The sequence below is a fragment of the Oncorhynchus kisutch genome, linkage group LG4 (genome assembly GCF_002021735.2).
Source record: "Oncorhynchus kisutch isolate 150728-3 linkage group LG4, Okis_V2, whole genome shotgun sequence".
NCBI classification, from domain to species: Eukaryota; Metazoa; Chordata; class Actinopteri; order Salmoniformes; family Salmonidae; genus Oncorhynchus; species Oncorhynchus kisutch.
Genome location: NC_034177.2, coordinates 81,115,599 through 81,139,860, shown reverse-complemented (window position 1 = coordinate 81,139,860; position 24,262 = coordinate 81,115,599). Strand labels below are relative to the sequence as shown.

At 42.3% G+C, this 24,262-nt stretch overlaps 1 protein-coding gene across 9 annotated transcripts in view; it reads left to right on the top strand.

Moving 5' to 3' along the window:
• Positions 1-24,262, top strand: part of LOC109890060 (calcium-activated potassium channel subunit alpha-1) — a 310,642-nt gene that overhangs the window by 248,603 nt on the left and 37,777 nt on the right. For 8 of the 9 annotated variants that reach the window (XM_031823765.1, XM_031823764.1, XM_031823766.1 and 5 more), the window contains one exon: positions 21,415-21,508. In XM_031823765.1, coding sequence (XP_031679625.1) covers positions 21,415-21,508 — 94 coding nt within the window. Of the gene's footprint in view, positions 1-3,913; positions 4,088-21,414; positions 21,509-24,262 lie in introns of all 9 variants that reach the window. The other variant, XM_031823763.1, reaches the window with a different exon arrangement.

The window sequence follows — 24,262 nt, the reverse complement described above, 5'->3', positions numbered from 1 at the left end:
ATTGAACTGGAACACTCATCACAGACCCATTGATTTTAATGGAATGACTGTTCTGGTAATACCTTTTCTATGGTTACAGTAAACAGTGAAAGGGATAATTTCATTAACTCTTGGCTGTGTTTTATGGTGTTTGGTGTTTTGGTTTGGTTGAGATGTGTCTGAACACAAAGTGAGTCTTTCGAGGAAAAAAAATTTACACAGACAGTCATGTTCATGTTGACTCTTGTGGTGAAGAATGTCCTAAAAGGGACACCGTAGTCCATACTGTAGTAGGCTAGATCAGGGTAAAGGGTATGTGTGAAGTCATTTGTTCAAAAACATTGTCATGTTGTGTCGTGTTCTCCATCTCCTCCTCCCATCTCTTGCTAGCCAAAATTACCACGACACGTACTGTGTTCAACTGAATACCCACCTAGAAAAAAACTCAGAAGTAAAATTCAGAGTTCAGCATGAAAACGAACAAATAATATAGTTCAGCATGAAATGACACTCATCTGGCATGCCTCCAAACTTTTTCTGCTCTGTAAACAGGTACCCCACTCCACACCCTTTAATCGCTATGATCTCTCTATGCATGTTTGTAAAGCACTTGTGCATGCTGTTTATAGGACACACAGACCCTGATGGGGCCAGGCCTCGCTCTCCATTCTCTCTCTGGCTACAAACCCTCCTAGCCACATGTGGTTAAAACAGTAAAGGTAGACGTATAGTTCTCCCCAGAGAGAGGGAGAGAGTGCGTTTCTGTGATTGTGTTAGTGTGAGTTGGTGAGTTGGCATCCTGGCACAGAGATAATGGGAAACAGGGACTGTTGTCTGTCACTGAACCAGAGCCACAGCAATCTAGAACGGCTTTCACTACCTACCGCTCCTCCTGGGGTTAAGATCTTGACACATATATACACACACACACGCTTCAAATGTGTGATATACATCATGTACATGCGCAGTAACTTGCAAATATAGTGCATTCGGAAAGTATTCAGACCCCTTGAGTTTTTCCACATTTTGTTTTTTTATCCTTGTCAACCTACACACAATATACCCTATAATGACAAAGCAAAAATAAATAAATAACATGCCTTATTTACTTAAGTATTCAGACCCTTTGCTATGAGACTCTAAATTGAGCTCAGGGGCATCCAGTTTCCATTGATCATCCTTGATGTTTCTATAACTCCATTGGAGTCCACCTGTGGTAAATTCAATTGATTGGACATGATTTGGAAAAGCACACACCTGTCAAAGCAAAAACCAAGCCATGAGGTAGAAGGAATTGTCCTTAGAGCTTCGAGACATAATTGTGTTAAAGAAACAGATTGGGGAAGGGTACCAATTTTTTTTCAGCATTGAAGGTCTCCAAGAACACAGTGACATCAATCATTCTTAAATGAAGAAGTTTGGAACCACTAAGACTCTTCCTAGAGCTGGCTGCCCGGACAAAATGAGCAATCGTGGGAGAAGGGCCATGGTCAGGGAGGTGACCAAGAACCAAATGGTCACTCTGACAGAGCTCCGGAATTACTCTGTGGAGATGGGAGAACCTTCCAGAAGGACAACCATCTCTGCAGCACTCCACCAATCAAACCTTTATGGTAGAGTGGCCAGACGGAAGCCATTCCGTAAAAGGCACATGACTGCCCGCTTGGATTCTCTTGTCTGATGAAACCAAGATTGAACTGTTTAGCCTGAATACCAAGCGTCATGTCTGGAGGAAACATTGCACCATCCCTACGGTGATGCGTGGTGGTGGCAGCATCATGCTTTGGGGATGTTTTTCAGCGGCAGGGATTAGGAGACCAGTCAGGATCAAGGGAAAGATGAACAGAGCAAAGTACTGAGAGATAATTGATGAAAACCTGCTCAAGAGCGCTCAGACCTCAGACTGGGGCGAAGGTTCACCTTCCAACAGGACAACGACCCTAACCACACAGCAAAGACAACACTGGAGTGGCTTCGGACAAGTCTCTGAATGTCCTTGAGTGGTCCAGCCAGAGCACAGACTTGAACCCAATCGGACATCTCTGAAGAGACCTGAAAATAGCTGTGCAGCGACACTCCCCATCCAACCAGACAGAGCTTGAGAGGATCTGCAGAAATGAATGGGGGAAAATCCCCAAATACAAGTGTGCCAAGTTTGTAGCGTCATACCCAGGAAGACTCGAGGCTGTAATTGCTGCCAAAGGTACTTAAACAAAGTACTGAAGGTCCTGAATCCTTATGTAAATGTAATATATATATATATTTTTTTATCAATTAGCAAACATTCTTATTTTTTACTTTTTTATTTTATTTTTTACTTTGTGTTTATTTAACGATGCAAGTCAGTTAAGAACAAATTCTTATTTACAATGACGGCCTAAGAACAGTGGGTTAACTGCCTTGTTCAGGGGCAGAACGACGGATTGTTACCTTGTCAGCTCGGGGATTCCATCTAGCAACCTTTCAGTTACTGGCCCGACGCTCTAACCACTAGGCTACCTGCCGCCCCTCTATGGACCATTCCTTTGTTGCTTTGTCATTATGGGGTACTGTGTGTAGATTGATGAGGGAGTAAAACAACTTTAGACATTTTAGAATAAGGCTGTAAGGTAACAAAATGTGTAAAAAGTCAAGGCGTCTGAATACTTTCCCAATGCACTGTACATACACACCCTCTCAAGCCTTTCTGGAGGAGTGCTGCTGTAGTGAAACTCTTGTCCTGCTAGCATGGAATGGCCTGGCCAGTCTAGCCAGTAGATTAGTGTGATGGATCCTAGACCACGGCTGCCGCAGCTGCATGAGGGGATACAGGTACGTGATCCACACCTTTAGCCGGACGGATAGAGGATGTTATGATCTGTTATGTTTTGAATGAAACATTATATGTCTGTATGAGGTTTGCTGCTGAATACATTGTCCATGCTACTCTCTGGCCCTGAATGACCTCCCCCCCTCACATTCCCCTCTATCCTCTCCCCCCGTTACCCCACTGTCATATTTGCCTTTATACCTGTTATGGCATTTTCAGCCTTAGGACACAGCTTGACCCTTGACCCTGAGACCATTTTGACTAGCCAAATTGGACTACAACTTTCAAGTTGTTAAAACTTTATTGATCAAAACAAGACTTTGGGATGAAATTGAAAGAGCTTAATTTGACCATGGCAATATATTGCACACAATTGTCACTGCAGTTCGGCACTCTTGCCATATATGAAGCACCCTAATATTTTAGGCAGGGGTTGGATCCAAAGTTATTTTCCAATCGTTTTGTTTGAAACAGAACCCTTTTTGTACTTTTTTTTAACCTGTCAAATCAACATAGTTTTTACATTTATAGCTCATTAATTTACTCCACCAATTATCAAGGACAGAGAAGCTACAGAATGGGTAGATGTTTACATGTTTCATTGGTCGTATAAGTGCAGGCGCGAGATGCGACTGAAATTTCAATGGTGGGCAGAGAGCGAGAAAGATGGGTGGACATAACGAGGGCTTGGCTTGAAGCGCTAAACATCATGACGTCAATTGGAATGTGTTTAGTTTATTACTAGCATCAGAACTTCACTTATAAAATAATTATATACTAGACATGAAAACAATTTTCGGAACAAAAAAATTGTTCTCAAGATTTAAAAATAATGGTTCGGTTCCGGAATACTAGAGATGACTTTCGGTTCTGTTTCTGTTCCTTGAAAATTGTTGTTCTTTTATGGTTTCCTTTTGTGTTTCCTGAACCGGTTCCAACCCCTGATTGTAGGTGCCCTTTACTGGTCTTTTTTTGTGGGGCTCAAGCCTGCGTGAGCTGGTATCTAAAGGCTTTGCATTTATTATCTTTATGGAGTTACCTTCTGGCTTCCCTGGATGACTATTTCACCTTTTGCCATTAACCTGCTGCTTTTCCTCTTCCTCTCATCCCAAAACATGACTGTAGCCAAGATGTCCGCCTACAAACAAATGAAACTGGCATGTTGTTTTGATTGCGGCCGTTCAGAGCGAGACTGCTCTTGCATGTCAGGCAGTGTACATAGTAACATGGACACCCTACAGAGGGCCTACCCACTCTCCTCTGTCTCTGTTCATGATTGCGCAACCACTTTACGTGCCTGTAAGTTACACCGCCCAACACATGCTGTTACATGTCTGTTCTGTGTGTGGACCATGTACCTTTGTGTTTTATCCGTAACGTTGTCCATGTGGCGTAGCTTCCATAGTTGCTGTTGTTGCTTATTTAAATGTATTTGTGATAATATTGTTTTTATATTTGAGTAGTATTTATTATTATATTTTCTGTGGGTTGTATTGGGTGGCAGTGATGGTGTTGCTTTGTGGTGCTGCTCTACTGTAGCTGTTAGCTCTGTGGCTAGCGCCTGCTACATCCGTCAGCCACTCGGATGGGGACTGCTATTAGACAGTTGGTGTTTCGTGTGTTATATTCTTTCAAATACTGTATATTATCTATAATTATGAAGAAGAAAAACATGACTTCGTTGAAGGGGTGATTTATTTCTGTTTATTTGTGTTGTTGTTGTTGTTTTATCTTACTTTGTTTATGAAGGCATCGCAAGCCTATAGAGGAACCTCCTTGCTAATTGTGTTTCTGTTCTGTTCCTGATCATTGTATTTCACGCACACAGGACTGACTTGTGCAGGAACGAGAGCCTTGTTCATCAACTGATATTCATATATAATGTAGATATGTAGCATATCAAGTGGGCTTTATCTTACTACTGAACAAGATGACATCATCATACACAACAGGAAGCCAATGAGGGCAATGGCAAAAGCGGAGAGTTTTCAGAAAAATATGAATATTTTTTATTCCCCATTGTTTGCTAGCTGGTTAGCTAGCTGGTTAGCTAGCGCACGCTCATTGACCACCATTGAAAACATTGCAATTAACTAGCTAGCCAGTTAATATAACTTGTATTCTCCAAATGTACACTACCGGTAAAAAGTATTAGAACACCTACTCATTCAAGGGTTTTATTATTTTAAATTTTTTTCCACATTGTAGAATAATAGTGAAGACATCAAAACTATGGAATAACACATGGAATCATGTAGTAACCAAAAAAGTGTTAAACAAATAAAAATATATTTATATTTGAGATTTTTCAAAGTAGCCACCCTTTGCCTTGACGACAGCTTTGCACACTCTTGGCATTCTCTCAGCCAGCTTCACCTGGAATTATTTTCCAACAGTCTTGAAGGAGTTCCCACATATGCTGAGCACATCCCAAACCATCTCAATTTGGTTGAGGTTAGGGGATTGTGGAGGCCAGGTCATCTGATGCAGCACTCCATCACTCTCCTTCTTGGTAAAACAACCCTTACACAGCCTGGAGGTGTGTTGGGTCATTGTCCTGTTGAAAAACAAATTATAGTCCCACTAAGCCCAAACCAGATGAGATGGCGTATCGCTGCAGAATGCTGTGGTAGCCATTCTGGTTAAGTGTGCCTTGAATTCTAAATAAATCACAGACAGTGTCACCAGCAAAGCACACCCACACCAACACACCTCCTCCTCCATGCTTTATGGTGGGAAATACACATGTGGAGATGATCCATTCATCCATACCGCATCTCACGAAGACATGGCAGTTGCAACCAAAAACCAACTTGGGCTCCAGACCAAAGGACACATTTCCACTGGTCTAATGTCCATTGCTCGTGTTTCTTGGCCCAAGCAAGTCTCTTCTTCTTATTGGTGTCCTTTAGTAGTGGTTTCATGCAGCAATTCGACCACGAAGGCCTGATTCACGAGTCTCCTCTGGACAGTTGATGTTGAGATGTGTCTGTTACTTGAACTCAGAGGATAAGTTCATTAGAGGCTGGTAACTCTAATGAACTTATCCTCTGCAGCAGAGGTAACTCTGGGTCTTACATTCCTGTGGCAGTCCTCATGAGAGCCAGTTTCATAATAGCGCTTGATGGTTTTTGCGACTGCACTTGAAAAAACTTTCAAAGTTCTTGAAATGATCAGGATTGACTGACCTTCATGTCTTAATGAGTAATGAGTAATGATGGACTGTCATTTCTATTTGCTTATTGAACTGTTCTTGCCATAATATGGACTTAGTACTATTTGGTAAAAGACCATTTTCTGTATACCCCCCAACCATGTCACAACACAACTGATTGGCTCAAACGCATTAAGAAGGAAAGAAATTCCACAAATACATTTTTAACAATTTGCCAGCAGCATACCACCCTGCATACCACTGCTGGCTTGCTTCTGAAGCTAAGCAGGGTTGGTCCTGGTCAGTTTCTGGATGGGAGACCAGATGCTGCTGGAAGTGATGTTGGAGGGCCAGTAGGAGGCACTCTTTCCTCTGGTCTAAACAAATATCCCAATGCCCCAGGGCAGTGATTGGGGACACTGCCCTGTGTAGGGTGCCGTCAATCAGATGGGATGTTAAACGGGTGTCTTGAATCTCTGAAGTCATTAAAGATCCCATGGCACTTATCGTAAGAGTAGGGGTGTTAACCCCGATGTCCTGGCTAAATTCCCAATCTGGCCCTCAAACCATCACGGTCACCTAATAATCCCCAGTTTACAATTGGCTCATTCATCCACCTCCTCTCCCCTGTGACTATTCCCCAGGTCGTTGCTGCAAATGAGAACATGTTCTCAGTCAACTTACCTGGTAAAATAATGGATAAATTAACAAGGCACACCTGTTAATTGAAATGTATTCCAGGTGACTACCTCGTGAAGCTGGTTGAGAGAATGCCAGGAGTGTGCAAAGCTGTCAAGGCAACGGGCTATTTGAATAATCTCAAATATAACACTTTTTTTTTGGTTACTACATGACTCCATATGTGTTATTTCATAGTGTTGATGTCTTCACTATTATTCTACAATGTAGAAAATAGTACAAATAAAGTAAAGCCCTTGAATGAGTTGGTGTGTCCAAACTTTTGACCGGTAGTGCATGTTAACTAGCTTAGGAGTATAACTCACATCTGCTTTTGACATCAGAATACGATTTGAGTACTGGTTATCTCCAAAATTGTTTAGTAGCTTTGACTGCATGTTGACAGTTTGTTCAGAGCCTGTTGCTAGCCACAGTACAAACTTACTTTTACCATGTTCCCGTGAAGCAATTCTAATGACAGTCCACCACAACATCATTTCTGATTAGCATGGGGTAGGTAGTCTGTGTTTAAAAAATCACAGTTTGAGATCCTTGTGTTTGAGATCCTTGTGGGTTTTCTCCATTGGTGTCCATGGGAAATTGGACTTCCCAGGAAAACCAGGGGGGTGGGGCTTAGCGATTTATTGGCTCTTCACAATATCCCACCCTCTTTTGTGGCCACGGAAATACTTTTCCAGTTACCTTCCGATCGTGTCCCTCAGCCATGTTTCTCATCCAGCCCCAACCAGCCAACAGATAGGGATTGAGGGAGCTAGCTACTCCCCACGATTAATGGAAAGAACTCTTGCTTTCTTTTCCCAGACTTGATCTTTGTCCCATCAAATGACTTCCTCCTCTTCCTCAGTAATCAGGAACCCAGGAAAACATGTCCTGTTTCCTTGAAGGGATAGGTCACTTTTTTAAGTTGTATCTTATTTACCGAGGGTGTTGTTGTTTCATCCACATTTTTACATTTGTTAGTTGGTTATTTAGCAACATCCAGATTGCTAGTGGAAACAGATTAAACCAGTGAGCGGTGCATTCAAAAGCGTGGGAACTTAGCTCTCTGTTGCTCTTCTATCCCCATCTGATTTCCTCCTCAGCATTCTCCCATCATCTGGGAGTGAGCTCAGACTAGATTAGTGTCAACCGGCTGATGTTGAGTTTTTCCTCTTGTAGGTTGGTGGGCCACTACTCTCTGTCTGCACCTATAGCTGGCCATTCTGGAAGTTACTGATCTCTTTCCTCCGTCAGCCCCTCCTAGGATTTCAGGGAATCTTCCTGCCTTGGATTTCTTCCTGTTCTCTTTATTAAAGGGGAAATCTGCACTCGCTTCAACCATTTTTGGACTTATAAATGAATGATATGTACCCATTGATTCATGAAGAATATAACTTACCTCGTGAGCTTAGTTCAACTGTCGGCCACCATCAGCTCCATCTATGAATTTGCAAATGGTTACATTTCTCCAGCCCCATCCCTCAGCTTTTTACCGAAAGGGGGGAAAATGCTCTGTTATTGTTTCAACTGCGGATTTCCCCATTTTACTCTGGAGAGAGAGAATAGGGTCGCAATGCCTGTTAAGGATCGCAGTCATTGGATTTTCTCTCTGTCTTTTTTCTGTCTTTCAGGGTGGATAGGATGTCTCTGATAGGATGTCTCAGATCACAACTTCATTCACATCTGAAATGGATTTTCCTCTCTGGATAACTGGTTTCTTTTTGGATAGTGTTTTCTTCTTTATTTAATGTATCTGCGAGGCAATTCACGTCGTATGTTATTAACATGTTACATTTTGATCACATGTAATGCAGAGTTGTTTGCCAATTGAAATAGTAGACATGTGAAACGCATAGCTCTGTCTAAATCTAAAGTGGTTGTGCTTCTTCCTTAGTAAGAGCAGTGATTCAGCTAGGAGGTGAACCTTGTGGAGGTCATCTTTGGGACAGACACACTGTTTTTGATCTCTCAGGGTATTGTTTGTCCCAGCTTATACTTTTTCTGGGGACCATCTGGGGTTCGAGCCTGGGGGCTGGGCCTGCTGGGGCTGCTGGGGCTGGATCCTGCTGGGGCTAGACCTGCTGGGGCCTGCTGGGGCTGGACCTGCTGGGGCTGGGCCTGCTGGGGCTGGACCTGCTGGGCTGGACCTGCTGGGGCTGGACCTGCAGGGGCTGGGCCTGCTGGGGCTGGACCTGCTGGGCCTGCTGGGGCTGGACCGGCAGGGGTTAGGGTCAGGAGAAGGGGTTTGGACCTGAAGCCGGGTCTGTGTGCTGTGAGCAAGTCTGGGTCTTACTTACGGAGGAAGGGAGGTGTGTGTGTGTATGTATGTATATATGTGTGTGTGTCAGCAGCAGGCGTTCCTTATCCAGCCTGACGTGGAAATTATGTTTGCATTTTCATTTCTCTGGCCCTGCTGGTCCATCACCGAAACCTGCTCTGACAGCTCCTGTCCACCAGGCAAGCTTGGTTCCCCCTTCTCCCAACCGTGTTCCTCTGTCGCACTACCCCTCAGACGCTAGCCGGTTAGCCTGCCGCCTCTGCGGACGCGGGCAGATCGATAGCGACAGATGCCAGAGCCAGCGAGGGTCCCTGTTTGAGGGTGTGTGTCACAGGGCAGCCCTGGGCCTTCACTATGACCTTTACTGTTGACGACAGAACAGAGCAGGGAGGGATAATATAGCTAGCTAGCTCACTGTCTGACTCATCCCAAATAGGACCCTATTCCAAATATAATAGGACTCTATTCCCTATATAATAGCACCATATTCCCTATATAATAGGATCCTAATCCCTCTATAATAGCACCCTATTCCCTATATAGTAGCACCCTATTCCTTATATAGAAGCACCATATTCTCTATATAATAGCACCATATTCCCTATATAATAGGATCCTAATCCCTCTATAATAGCACCCTATTCCCTATATAGTAGCACCCTATTCCTTATATAGAAGCACCATATTCTCTATATAGAAGCACCCTATTCTCTATATAGAAGCACCCTATTCCCTATATAATAGCACCCTATTCTCTATATAGAAGCACCCTATTTCCTATATAATAGCACTCTATTTCCTATATAATAGCACCATTTTCCATATCTAATAGCACTCTATTCTCTAAATAATAGCACCCTATTCTCTATATAGTAGCACCCTATTCCCTATATAATAGCACTCTATTCTCTATATAATAGCACCATATTCCCTATACAATATGATGCTAATCCCTCTATAATAGCACCCTATTCCCTATACAATAGCACCCTATTCCCTATATAGTAGCACCCTATTCCTTATATAGAAGCACCCTATTCTCTATATAGAAGTACCCTATTCTCTATATAATAGCACCCTATTCCCTATATAATAGCACCCTATTCCCTATATAATATGACCCTATTCCCTATATAGTTGGACCCTATTCCCCATATAATAGGACCCTATTCCCTATATAATAGGACCCTATTCCTTATATAGAAGCACCCTATTCTTTATATAGAAGCACCCTATTTCCTATATAATAGCACTCTATTCCCTATATAATATGACCCTATTCCCTATATAGTTGGACCCTATTCCCCATATAATAGGACCCTATTCCCTATATAATAGGACCCTATTCCTTATATAATAGCACTCTACTCTCTATATAATAGCACTATATTCCCTATATAATAGCACTCTATTCCCTATATAATAGCACCCTATTCCCTGTATAATAACACCCTATTCCCTATAAAATAGCACCCTATTCCCTATATAATAGCACCCTATTCCCTATATAATAGCACCCTATTCCCTATATAATAGCACCCTATTCTCTATATAGAAGCACCCTATTCTCTATATAGAAGCACCCTATTTCCTATATAATAGCACCATTTTCCCTATATAATAGCACTCTATTCCCTATATAATATGACCATATTCCCTATATAGTTGGACCCTATTCCCCATATAATAGGACCCTATTCCCTATATAATAGCACTCTACTCTTTATATAATAGCACTATATTCCCTATATAATAGCACTCTATTCCCTATATAATAGCACTCTATTCCCTATTTAATAGCACCCTATTCCCTGTATAATACCACCCTATTCCCTATAAAATAGCACCCTATTCCCTATATAATAGCACCCTATTCCCTGTATAATAGCACCCTATTCCCTGTATAACAGCACTCTATTCCCTATATAATAGCACCCTATTCCCTATATAATAGCACCCTATTCCCTGTATAATAGCACCCTATTCCTTATATAATAGCACCCTATTCCTTATATAATAGCACTCTACTCTCTATATAATACCACTATGTTCCCTATATAATAGCACTCTATTCCCTATATAATAGCACTCTATTCCCTATATAATAGCCCCCTATTCCATGTATAATAACATCATATTCCCTATAAAATAGCACCCTATTCCCTATATAATAGCACCCTATTCCCTATATAATAGCACCCTATTCCCTATATAATAGCACCCTATTCCCTGTATAATAGCACTCTATTCCCTATATAATAGCACCCTATTCCCTGTATAATAACACCCTATTCCCTATATAATAGCACCCTATTCCCTATATAATAGCACCCTATTCCCTGTATAATAGCACCCTATTCCCTGTATAATAGCACTCTATTCCCTATATAATAGCACCCTATTCCCTATATAATAGCACCCTATTCCCTATATAATAGCACCCTATTCCCTGTATAATAGCACTCTATTCCCTATATAATAGCACCCTATTCCCTGTATAATAACACCCTATTCCCTATATAATAGCACCCTATTCCCTATATAATAGCACCCTATTCCCTATATAATAGCACCCTATTCCCTGTATAATAGCACCCTATTCCCTGTATAATAGCACTCTATTCCCTATATAATAGCACCCTATTCCCTATATAATAGCACCCTATTCCCTGTATAATAGCACCCTATTCCCTATATAATAGCACCCTATTCCCTATATAATAGCACTCTATTCCCTATATAATAGCACCCTATACCTTATATAAAACCGCCCTATTCCTTATATAGCGCCCTATTCCGTAAGCTCCTGAGTGGCGCACTGGTCCAAGGCACTGCATCTCAGTGTAAGAGGTGTCACTACAGTCCCTGGTTCGATTCCAGAGTCACATAGGGTGGCACACAATTGGCCCAGCGTCTTCCGGGTTTGGTTGGGGTAGGCTGTCATTGTAAATACGAATTTGTTCTTAACTGACTTGCCTAAAATAAAAATAAATACAAATATAGTAGTACCCTATTCCTTATATATTGCACATTACATTACTCTCTTGTATCCTTCATACAAATAACTATATCCACTTTATCTCATTTGTATTACTCTTTGAACTGTGAAATACCCGACTCAAACGACTGACTCAGAATGACTCAGTGATCGTGTTTGAATACCCATACTAGTGTACTACATTCTTAAACTGCATACTATGTATGCATACTATGTACTCATTGTAACATTCTATTTAGCACATACAGTTTAGTAAAAAAGTATGCAGTATGCCACAGCCGCAACGCAGTAGATGCTCCTAATTGGCTGAATATAATAGGAATTGAGTTATAGGCCTACTCAGGTTATAGTCAGACTATCACATTCTACCTAATGGAGTTATAGGTCTACTCAGGCTGGTTATAGTCAGACTATCACATTCTACCTAATGGAGTTATAGGCCTACTCAGGCTGGTTATAGTCAGACTATCACATTCTACCTAATGGAGTTATAGGCCTACTCAGGTTGGTTATAGTCAGACTATCACATTCTACCTAATGTAGTTTTAGGCCTACTCAGGTTGGTTATAGTCAGACTATTCACACTATACTGTAGACCATATAGCCAATCTATGCTATTTAAAAAGGACTAAAGACAGAAACAGATCATTTGGTTCCATTTCAAACATATTTGTTAGTGAAACCAAAGTGCTGTAACATTTATAAATTAAGTCAAATAGCCAAGTACACATGCCAACACTTTCAAATGTTCAAATCTATAGCGCAGAAAAACATGGACAGTCAAGCGCATTGCAAATAATTCAGAGCCGCTGGTCAGCAACATAATAAACTAAAGCACTGATCATTGGGAAAGAGATCAGAATGACTGCTAAGGCTTGATCCATCAATTAAATAATAAAAAGGTAGCCTAGCCTACAAAACTTAAACAATCCATATGTTGAATTCAAAAGGCCTGATTAACACGACATCTATAACACAGCCACATCCAAAAACGACTTAGCCTACATTTGAATACCACCGCAGATGATTCACTACTTGACATCTTCCCAATTCAGTAACCTAGATTAGTTGTTTGGCTACTTGAAGAGAACTAGGGCCTGTCACTCGCACCTCTTCCAATGCATTGTGGAATAGTGCGCATCAAATTCTACTAATATAGAAGCTGACATTTGTATAACATCCTGACATTCAAACCGTACTTGATTTCTGGAAATTCAGATACTCCTGAGAAGACATCATGGGTGGTTGCTTTGTTTCACGTTATTGGTTCATTTCCCTTTTCAAAATGTTGCATACTTAATTTTTTCGCATACTCAAACAGTCTGCTATTTAGGACACAGGTACTGTATGGGAATTCAGACACAGCCACTAACTATGGTGTGTTCGGGGTGCTCCGGTCCAGACGGTGGTGTGTGTGTTTGTCCCTCCCTCATGTTGGTTGGGTTTGGTGTGTGTTCTGTTCAGTCTGTAGTCTCGGCTCATCCGTTCTATATTGAATACTCCTCTACCCTGGAAGCTTAGCCTTGACCCTTTTGATGAAGCTCCACAAAACCCTCTTGATAGCGCCATGATAGACCCACCCTAACCCTGATCGATCAATCAATCAATGCTTGGGTTAGTTTCTATGGGGAACAACTTCAACACATTGCTGAGCTACTTGTGAAGTGGTGCTTAGCAGTGAGTTCAGATCAACTCATCTGAAAAGGATTCCTAACCGTGAAAGAGGCTTTTGATATCGTCCCACAGTTTTGTTCCATTTTCCAGAAGCACAGCGTTATCCCGTCCTTAGTTTTACCTAGCTCTCTCTGTGCCCATACAATCTGTCACTCTCATTCACCCCATCCATCGCCGTTTTGCACTGTTCTCTCTATTCAGCTCACATTTTGCGCCACCACCGATGTGCTTTAAAATAGTGCTAATTCACTGTCTAACAACTTTCTTTTTACATCTGTCTGGGATGTCTGTCTCTGTCCATCTCCCTCATCATGATCATCACCACTCTCTTCCTCCATGTAACCTGTCATTTGTCTCTTGCACTTTTCCTCAGCCAAATATAAGTATAATGGATATGTCAGATCACGTAAGTGTGTTTCTCTGTCCCTCCCCATCCTTGCTTCTGCGATCACCCCCCCCCCCCCCACCCAAACCCCTCCTTGTGTTTAAACCTGTACTAGTCCCCCCCCCCCCCCCAAGTATTAATACAATGCTCTGGTTTGGTGTCCTCCTTTAGTTGTAGAATGCAAAGCTACCATCTTAAAGTCTCTTCTGTACATGATGTGAATTGATACAGAGGCCATTGACAATAATAACAGAGTTTGTCCACAGATTGTCCACAATGATGATGTGTAAATTAATCTCATTGCCTGGCGTGTTATAAGCCCCCCTCCCTTCTCACATCAAAAAATACATACAGTCCATTGGGAAAGTATTCAGACCCTTTGACTTTTCCCACATTTTGTTACATTACAACCTTATTCTAAAATGGATTAAATAAATGTTTTTATATCAGCAATCTACACACAATACCACATAATGACAAAGCAAAAACTGTTTTTTTTAAGTGTATGTATTAAAAATAAAAACAGAAATACCTTATTTACATAAGTATTCATACCCTTTGTTATGAGACTCAACATCAGGTGCATCCTGTTTCCATGGATCATCCTTGAGATGTTTCTACAACTTGATTGGAATCCACCTGTGGTAAATTCAATTGATTGGACATGACTTGAAAAGGCACACACCTGTCTATATAAGGTCCCACAGTTGACAGTGCATGTCAGGACAAAAACCAAGCCATGAGGTGGAAGGAATTGCCCGTACAGCTCCGAGACACAGATCTGGGGAAGGATAGCAAAACATTTCTGCAGAATTAAAGGTCCCCAAGAACACCATGGCCTCCATCATTCTTAAATGGAAGAAGTTTGGAACCACCAAAACTCTTCCCAGAGCTGGTCGCCCAGCCAAACTGAGCAGTCGGGGGAGAAGGGCCTTGGTCAGGGAGGTGACCAAGAACCAGATGGTCACTCTGACAGAGCTCTTGATTTCCTCTGTGGAGATGGGAGAACCAACCAGAAGGACAACCATCTCTGCAGCACTCCACCACTCAGGCCTTTATGGTAGAGTGGGAAGCCACTCCTCAGTAAAAGGCACATGACAGCCCACTTGGAGTTTGCCAAAAGGCACCTAAAGACTCTCAGCCCATCAAAAACAAGATTCTCTGGTCTGATGAAACCAAGATTGAACTCTTTGGCCTGAATGCTAAGTGTCACGTCTGGAGGAAACGTGGCACCATCCCTACAGTGAAGCATGGTGGTGGTAGCATCATGCTGTGGGGATGTTTTTCAGCGGCAGGGACTGGGAGACTACTCAGGATCGAGGGAAAGATGAACGGAGCAAAGTACAGAGAGATCCTTGATGAAATCCTGCTCCAGAGCACTCAGGACCTCAGACTGGGGAAAAAGGTTCACTTTCAAACAGGACAATGACCCTAAACACACAGCCAAGACAACGCAGGAGTGGCTTCGGGACAAGTCTCTGAATGTCCTTGAGTGGCCCAGCCAGAGCCCAGACTTGAACCCGATCGAACATCTCTGAAGCGACCTGAAAATAGCTGTGCAGCGACGCTCCCCATCCAACTTGAGCTTGAGAGGATCTGCAGAGAATAATGGGAGAAACTCCCCAAATACAGGTGTACCAAGCTTGTAGCGTCATACCCAAGAAGACTCGAGGCTGTCAAAGGTACTGAGTAAAGGGTCTGAATACTTTGTGTAAATGTGATATTTCAGTTTTTTATTTTTAATGAATTTGCAAACATTTTGAAAAACCTGGTTTTGCTTTGGCATTATGGGGAATTGTGTGTAGATTAATGAGGGAAAAAAACATTTCTCAAATTTTAGAATAAGGCTGTAACCCAACAAAATGTGGAAAACGTTGAGGGATCTTAATACATTCCGAAGGCCCTGTAGATAACGTCATTATCTTCTAGGTGACCTAGCTAATTCAGTACCTATCTGTATAACACACATATCCTTTCATATACTTAACATATATTTGTAGCAAATGATTTAAGATCTATGCTCTGTTCTTGATGACGTTGTGTTCAGCTCAGTAAGGTTGTGTTTGTGTTGTGCTGCGTCGAGCAGCAGAGGGCGCTACAACACCAGGAAAAACTGGAAGTCAAAAAGAGACCGGCGTTCGTTTCAAAGCAGATTGCAATTTAGGTAAATCTCTCAGTATAAAGTATAGCGTTGAACAAATGTACTAATTTCTATCTTGTGTCATATAGATAATGTGAATGTTAATTGTTAAATGCTTTTTGTTTGTTATAATGTTGCTTTCAGTTTTTATTTATCCTACAGTTTAATAACCATTTCAGATGCTTACTGTATAATACACAGCTTTCTGTGTTTGTCATAACTACATAGGGTACTGTATGATACATAACAAAAATAACTGTAATGATAAAAATAACCACATGAATTATAATAAAATAATCCAATACTAGTAATACAAGTACTACAAAATATACATAATGTTACACAGCAAATAATACCCAAACATACTATGATACCAACGTAGTACCCAGCACAGGTAGGCCTAATATTAATACACAAATCAAACTCAGATACAATAAACAAACAACAGTATCCTCTCCGCTGTCCCGTCCTCTCTGTGATTTGCATAGGACCCTGATGGGGGCTTGCATGCGTGATGGCCCCATCTAATCATACGCATTTCTGGTAGGGACAGTTGCCGTCTGGGCTGTTCTGAGTGCACAGTGGACCTGCCAGGGTGTGTGAGTGCGCTCGAACACTGCGCGTGTTTGACAAGGGACAGATGAATCCAGGAGCTATCGGTGAGGCTCTGTAAATCAAGGAGGCAGCTGACAGCTGGGATAAACCTCTGTTTAGTGCTCCGGGGGGGGGGGGGGGGGGGGGGGCGCAAAACCATGACACACACACAAACCACAACACACACAGCAACCAAACAACCTACTTTGCCGTAATATGCAATACCATACATTGTGGTAGAGATGAGGTTCCACTGTGGAGAGGTTTTAGACATGATTTGGCTGGGTATTTACACACAGACTGTGTTACTGCTGTGTTCTAAAACGCCACTGTGGCACAACGGAGCAAGGGAGAGAAAAGCACATGTTTATTGTTTATTAGGAATGAAAAAATAAATGTCATATTTAGGTGTCATCGTTAATTACCGAGAAAATGACTGGTTTCAAGAAAGAAATGGTCCAACAATGAAAGTCACATACATTTTTCTCATTTAAATATTTAGTGATGCAGGAGAAATTATTAATAATTTATATAACATTGTTTTAATAAGGATGTATTTTGTCTCAGTGTTTATAACTACGGATGAGCATGTTTACTGTACATGGGTTTTTTTAAGCAGAAATGTAACATTTATCCTAAAATGTTTGGCCTGCTGAATATAATAACAAATAGCTTTTTTAACACACAATTTAATATTTCCCATCACATGATAAATTATAAAGAAAAAACCATTGTCTTTCTATCTATCTAGCAACCTCCGTCTCTCCAGCCTTTCTGCCTCACTCTGTTTATTCTCCATTGTTTGACAGTAAAGGATGAAGTTAGATCGTCTTTACAAAACCCATCAATTAAAATCTCCAACTGCACCACGCCCTCCTCCTGCATCACGTCTAACGCCATTCACCCCCAAGCACCGCCTCGCCCCTCCCGCCACAAGGACCCCCTGGCCCCCCGGGACGGGGACCCCGCCGTACTCCTCGTTAATAACCGTAAAGGAAGCCTGCTTCCTCCGAGGGTGGGGCTGGGTCTTGGGCCCCACGGGGTGCTCCGCTTCAGTATCTCCGGCCCCAGCAGGGGGGAAGGGACGGGCCGGGCCCTGGCCGAACAGAGCAGGCTGAACCGGGCCCGCAGCCTGCCGGTGAAATACCGCTACCACCCCAGTAACGCAGCGCTGCACGACCACAGCAGCAGCAGGGCCTGTAGGTTGCCCCCCTTGGCAAGATGCATCAGTCCCTGTCAGTTCTTAACACCCTGTACTGTCCTGTCACACTGCGTCCGTCGCCTGCCTTCACTGAGCTGCTCCTAGCTGCTGCTAGTTGTAAATACCACCCTCACCACTGCTACTGCTTTGCATGGAAGCAGCTCTCATGCGCTCAGCAATGCAACACCCAGTGCTGTGTGTGTGGCTGCCAAGCTATGGAATAGTACCAGTAGATGACTTTCTACTACCTGGCTTAGTGACAGATCACATGTAGTCCTTAGCCCATGAAGTCCTTACTGTTTTATTGCATTTGAATAGATGCCTTGAGAAGTTTGAGTAGTTTTTATTTGATTTAAATTACATTTGAGTGATGATGTGACAATATTTCTGCCCTGATCATTGACAACACCAGTCTGCTATATCAATCTCAGAGAGACTGTTGTGTAGAAATCAGTTTAGTTTTCAAAGTATTTTAATGTCATTGGTACAGTAACAGTCACACACAAGCTGTGATCTCCATGGCTGCAGTGCAGAACATGTTCTGTCATTGTTGGTGATCTAAATTAGTGTCGTTGTTGTGCGTAAATCCCACCAGCTTTTAACAGAACGGATTGATCACACGGCCAAGGATATGAGACTGGCTAGGCCCAGAGATATGAAACTGGCTAGGCCCAGAGATATGAGACTGGCTAGGCCCAGAGATATGAGACTGGCTAGGCCCAGAGATGTGAGACTGGCTAGGCCCAGAGATAAGAGACTGGCTAGGCCCAGAGATAAGAGACTGGCTAGGCCCAGAGATATGAGACTGGCTAGGCCCAGAGATATGAGACTGGCTAGGCCCAGAGATATGAGACTGGCTAGGCCCAGAGATATGAGACTGGCTAGGCCCAGAGATATGAGACTGGCTAGGCCCAGAGATATGAGACTGGCTAGGCCCAGAGATATGAGACTGGATGTTTCTACTAACATAGAACAATAAGCCAACAGGAAATAATATTTTATTCTGTGATATTTTCACAAAGTGGATTAGACTAGAGAGCGATGCGGTTGTAAAGTGGAAAGCGCTTTCTTGTGATATTAGCTATTCAGGACATCCACATTTGCAGAGAGGAAATGTCAGAGAATGGCATTTTATTAGGGGGCAAAGCCACATTTTTATATTTTATTAGTGCAATTAGGTGACAGTCTAGAAGGGATGCTCAGACGGTAATGACATGTCCTTGGTGCTCGGAGCAGTCAGCGCTTGCAGCTACGCTACATTGATTTGCATTAATATCATGCTGTAGTATTGATTTCTAATCAATGCACTAATACAGGGTTTGAAGTGGCTTTGGCATTTGTGTGCTGTGGAGAATGTGGAGTGAATAAGAAAAGTGCCTGGGTGCCCTGTCTGACTCTGAAAGCCTTCTACAGACAGTAGAAATGTCTGGTCTTAGCTAAACTGAAAGTCTTCAGTAGGTTACTGGGCCTGGACTAATCTCTAGCTGGGTTTTTCTCTTAGTCTTCTGTCTGTGTCTGGTTCAGAGAAAAGTTTTAATCTCCTGCAGAGTGAGGAGTAGCTGACAGGAAAATGAACGTCTATCAGATCAAGCTAATCTAAAACTTCAGAGTGCTGCCTGACTGTAGTACAAGATTCATTTAATGGGAAATGTCACAATTGTTCAACTTCATATTCATCATCTCCAGCACCACCCCAACATCAGCAAATGTGAAAATGAAGTGTTTCTATGTTTTGTAGTAAAAAAGTGTTTCCAATGACATCATCAACCAATTAGTAGGCAATGGCGGATAGGAGCGTTGAGCCAGTAACCGAAAGGTTGCTGGATCGAATCCCAGAGCTGACAAGGTGCAAATCTGTCGTTCTGCCCCTGACAGTTAACCCACTGTTCCCTGGGCACCGATGACGTTAATATCAAATAAGGCAGCCCCCCACACCTTTCTGATTCGGAGAGTTTGGATTAAATGCGGAAAACACATTTCAGTTAAATGCAATCAGTTGTACAACTGACTAGGTATCCCCCTTTCCTTTTTCATGATTGGTTAAAATCACACAATAAACACCGACGTCATCGTAAACACTTATCATCTGTTTTACTACAAAACATAGAAACGCTCCATTTTCACCTATGTTGATGTTGGGATGGTGCTGGAGATCATGAATATGGAGTCAAATTCTTTTGTAATGTTCCTTTTAAAGCTGTGCTCAGCAAGTTTATTGTTTGAATGTATTTAACACTTCTTATATTGATTATTAATGCATCAACCCCAATTATTTTTTCATATAGTATATTTCAGCTATTTTAAAGGGTTATTTTGAGCTTCATCTAGCTACTGGTAGGTAGTGTGTGCAGAAAACTAGCCATAATGCTAATGCTAGGCTACTCAATCATTTCCTGTTTGGAGTACTGGTTGTGCATGTGATTGGCTACTCTGGGATGCTCGTGCAGTCCTGATTGGCTGAGTGCTTGTGGCATGGAGCTTAAGTTAGACCTGTAGAAGAGCCATTGTGCTCTGTAGCTAGGGTTTCAAAATTCCGGTAACTTTCCTAAAATTGGTAGGAGTATTCCGGATTTCCTTCTTATTCCCTCCTGACTTATTCCCTCCGGAAAATCTTGGAATTTTGGCAAAGTTACTGGAATTTTGAAACCCTATCCATAGCTAGAGCAGGAATGATGGGGTGAGTGTCTGCCTCATTAGTCATCCATTCAAAACAACCAAACTGCACAGAACCATCCTCTCTCTCTCTCTCTCTCTCTCTCTCTGTCTTTCTCTCTCTCTCTCTTTCTCTCTCTCTTTCTCTCTCTCTCTCTTTCTCTCTCTCTTTCTCTCTCTCTCTCTCTGTCTTTCTCTCTCTGTCTTTCTCTCTCTCTCTGTCTTTCTCTCTCTCTCTCTTTCTCTCTCTCTTTCTCTCTCTCTCTCTGTCTTTCTCTCTCTGTCTTTCTCTCTCTCTCTGTCTTTCTCTCTCTCTCTCTCTCTCTCTCTCTCTCTCTCTCTCTCTCTCTCTTTCTCGCTATCTCTGTCATTGATTCTGTCCATGATACGCTGTTGACAATGACAGTCCGTCCTAGTCACATGGCCCGTATTGGCTGACCTAGGGAAGCATGGGCACACTGATGCAGACTGCTAGAGGTCCAACCACATGCAGTCTTGACTGGATCTAAAGAGAGATACCAGAGCTAAAGTGATCCAGTACCACTATATAGAACCCAGTCCAGAGGAACCGAACCAAAATGTTTGGGTTTTGGCGGAGTAAGCAGATGTCAAGCCTTACTAGGTGGTTTTTTCTTTTTTTTTCTCAAATGGACCTTTGTCCCCGTAATAACTAAGGTGTTCTCTTTCTGTCAGTCTTCTGTCTGATTATGACATGTTGTTTTATGAGTTTTTTGTTGTTGTCTGTGTTTTTTATTTTTTTGCAACAGCTGATTTATTGAGTGTTGGCTTTGGTGTTCTTTGACGTGTCAGTTCCAGCTCACATTAACCTCCCCGTCTGTCCATAGCCTGACACTCTTTGCATGTGTTTGCAGTTGAAGACGAGCACCCGTCAACTCTGTCGCCCAAAAAAAAGCAGCGGAACGGAGGCATGCGAAACTCACCCAACAACTCCCCCAACATGATGAGGTAAGATATTGATTTGATGCTTCAAACAGAAAGATAGAAAGGAAGTGAGAGGGTGAGAGGGAGGAGAAGGAGAGAGAAAGAGAGATGAATGGTTGGTGGGAGTGGGGAAGGGGCGATCGAATAAGGAGGAGAGTAAGAAAGTTCAAGTGAGGGGTGGAGAAGGAGAGAGGGTTAGATGGTGGTGGTGGTGGGACTGTTGGAGGAGGGAGCGAAGAAGCAAGGGAGCTGAGTAGAGGAAAGGGAGAACAAAGTGAGAGTCAGAAGAGGAGAGGACAGGCTGGGCTGTTTAGGCTGACATGCTGTCAGACACTGGGTAATGACAGAGCTGAAATATTCCTGTCATGAAAGACAGTCTGTGTGAGGGGGAGTAGCTGTTTGGGGGAAAAAATGGCTTTAAAGTATCATCTGTCACCCCACCACCCTGTCTTCATCCCCCTTCATCCCCCCTCCGAGTAGTAGTCATGTAGTCCTTAAACAACGCTGGCACTAACGACACCAGCAACCAATCAGAGTCCTCCCCGTGGTTCCTCTGCCCCGGGGCAGTGGGATCTATTGTGGGACCCCTGCGACTACTGTTTCTGCTACTTAAGGCCATATGTGAGATGTATTATCGCAATCAAAAATGAATTTGCAATATTACCTTCCTTTTCTCCTGTCCTCTGGAATTAAATTGCTGTTAATTGACTTTGAAAGATGAAAGGGTTTAGTTTTTTGTGCGAAAGGAGAGAGACATTGGTAGGAACATGACGGCATGAAAAATGCAGAGATAGAGTGGGAGGGGGGGGGCTGTCCGATCTGGGTGGCAGGGTGGAAGCACAGTGGTGAAGATGGGTGAAAACATGGTCACTCACAGCATAGATCCACTTCCTTTTAAATGAGAGTGATTGTTAGAGACCTATATCTTACTGTATAAATATACAATCTCCTAATGGTGCTGTGTACTTTTTGTCATGTGAGTCACAAAGTATTTGGCGCTGAAGGGAATATATTTCCACATGAACTAATATTAGATTTAGAAAAAAGCTATTGTCTTCAAATTGTAAAAAAAAATCAGAACGAGATTTTTAAACTATCATGAAAAAGAAAACAAGCATGACAATGTATCCATGTGGTTGTTGTTCAATTCGATCCTTAACTGAAAACAACACATTAATTAAAGATTCTATAATTATGTTTGCAAATTTCTTCTCACAACCAAGGTTACCTAATTTTCTCATAGTTTCAAGTTTAAATGTCATGTGCACAAGTTCAGTGAAATGCCTTTCTTGCTAGCTCTAAACCCAACGATGCAGTAATCAATATCAATGAGTCAGATACACAAAGTACTAGAAATATGGTACTGTTCATTTAAACATTGTATTTTGGTTTATAGGATAATTTTCTGTGTACTGTATGTTCTCTGCAAAACTCAATGGAATCCTTTGGTGGGCTTTGTATGGTAGAGCTGGTTGTTACTCGGGTCCCATTAGGGCATCTTTGAACAGCAGCCAACAGAAGTGCTCTGTATGATTGTATGTACAGCTTGTCTGCTGTACATGTTAGGCTAACCCTCAGTTCTCAACACAACAAGCAATTAAACGAGCCCTCAAACACACGCCCAACCATTAGCCAAACACATAGTCTTATCCTTCAGTCTCGTCTGCAAAGAGAGCAGCGTTGGAGATGCCCTTGTTTAAAAAGAGCAAACCTCGACAAAAGAAAGAACAACTGGCACACTTCCAGATAACTGCTAGTTAAGATGGCTGCTAGTTAAGATGGCTGTTAGTTAAGATGGCTGCTAGTTAAGATGACTGCTAGTTAAGATGGCTGCTAGTTAAGATGGCTGCTAGTTTAGATGGCTGCTAGTTAAGATGGCTGTTAGTTAAGATGGCTGTCAGTTAAGATGGCTGCTAGTTAAGATGGCTGCTAGTTAAGATGGCTGCTAGTTTAGATGGCTGCTAGTTTAGATGGCTGCTAGTTAAGATGGCTGTTAGTTAAGATGGCTGTCAGTTAAGATGGCTGCTAGTTAAGATGGCTGCTAGTTAAGATGGCTGCTAGTTAAGATGGCTGCTAGTTAAGATGGCTGCTAGTTTAGATGGCTGCTAGTTAAGATGGCTGTTAGTTAAGATGGGTGCTAGTTTAGACGGCTGCTAGTTAAGACGGCTGCTAGTTTAGATGGCTGCTAGTTAAGATGGCTGCTAGTTTAGACGGCTGCTAGTTTAGATGGCTGCTAGTTTAGATGGCTGCTAGTTAAGATGGCTGCTAGTTTAGACGGCTGCTAGTTTAGACGGCTGCTAGTTTAGACGGCTGCTAGTTTAGATGGCTGCTAGTTAAGATGGCTGCTAGTTTAGACGGCTGCTAGTTTAGATGGCTGCTAGTTTAGACGGCTGCTAGTTTTTGTTTCTTAACAAAACCTTATTTTTTCTCTCTCTCATTCTCTCCTCTGCTGAGGAGATGGTCCCCATTTGCCGTGTAATATTTGCATCTCTGCTTTGATCTCACAGTGATAATAATTCTTAGGAGTTATTTACTTGGTTTTGAAAATGCTTCAAAGCGGTGTCAAAGTTTCTCTGCTTTAGGGGTGCTTGTGTATTCGGCTGGCTCTTGGGGCTGCGGATGACAGGTCCTCTGTTCTAGGTGTAGGCTTTTTCAAGTCATAGCCCTCAGCAAAACATCAAATTACCCAGCGCCGACCACAGCCCCTTCCTCTCCCCACAGCTCCTGTCAATATATGATACCATATATATTAAATACTTACGCTTTACAAGGTGTATT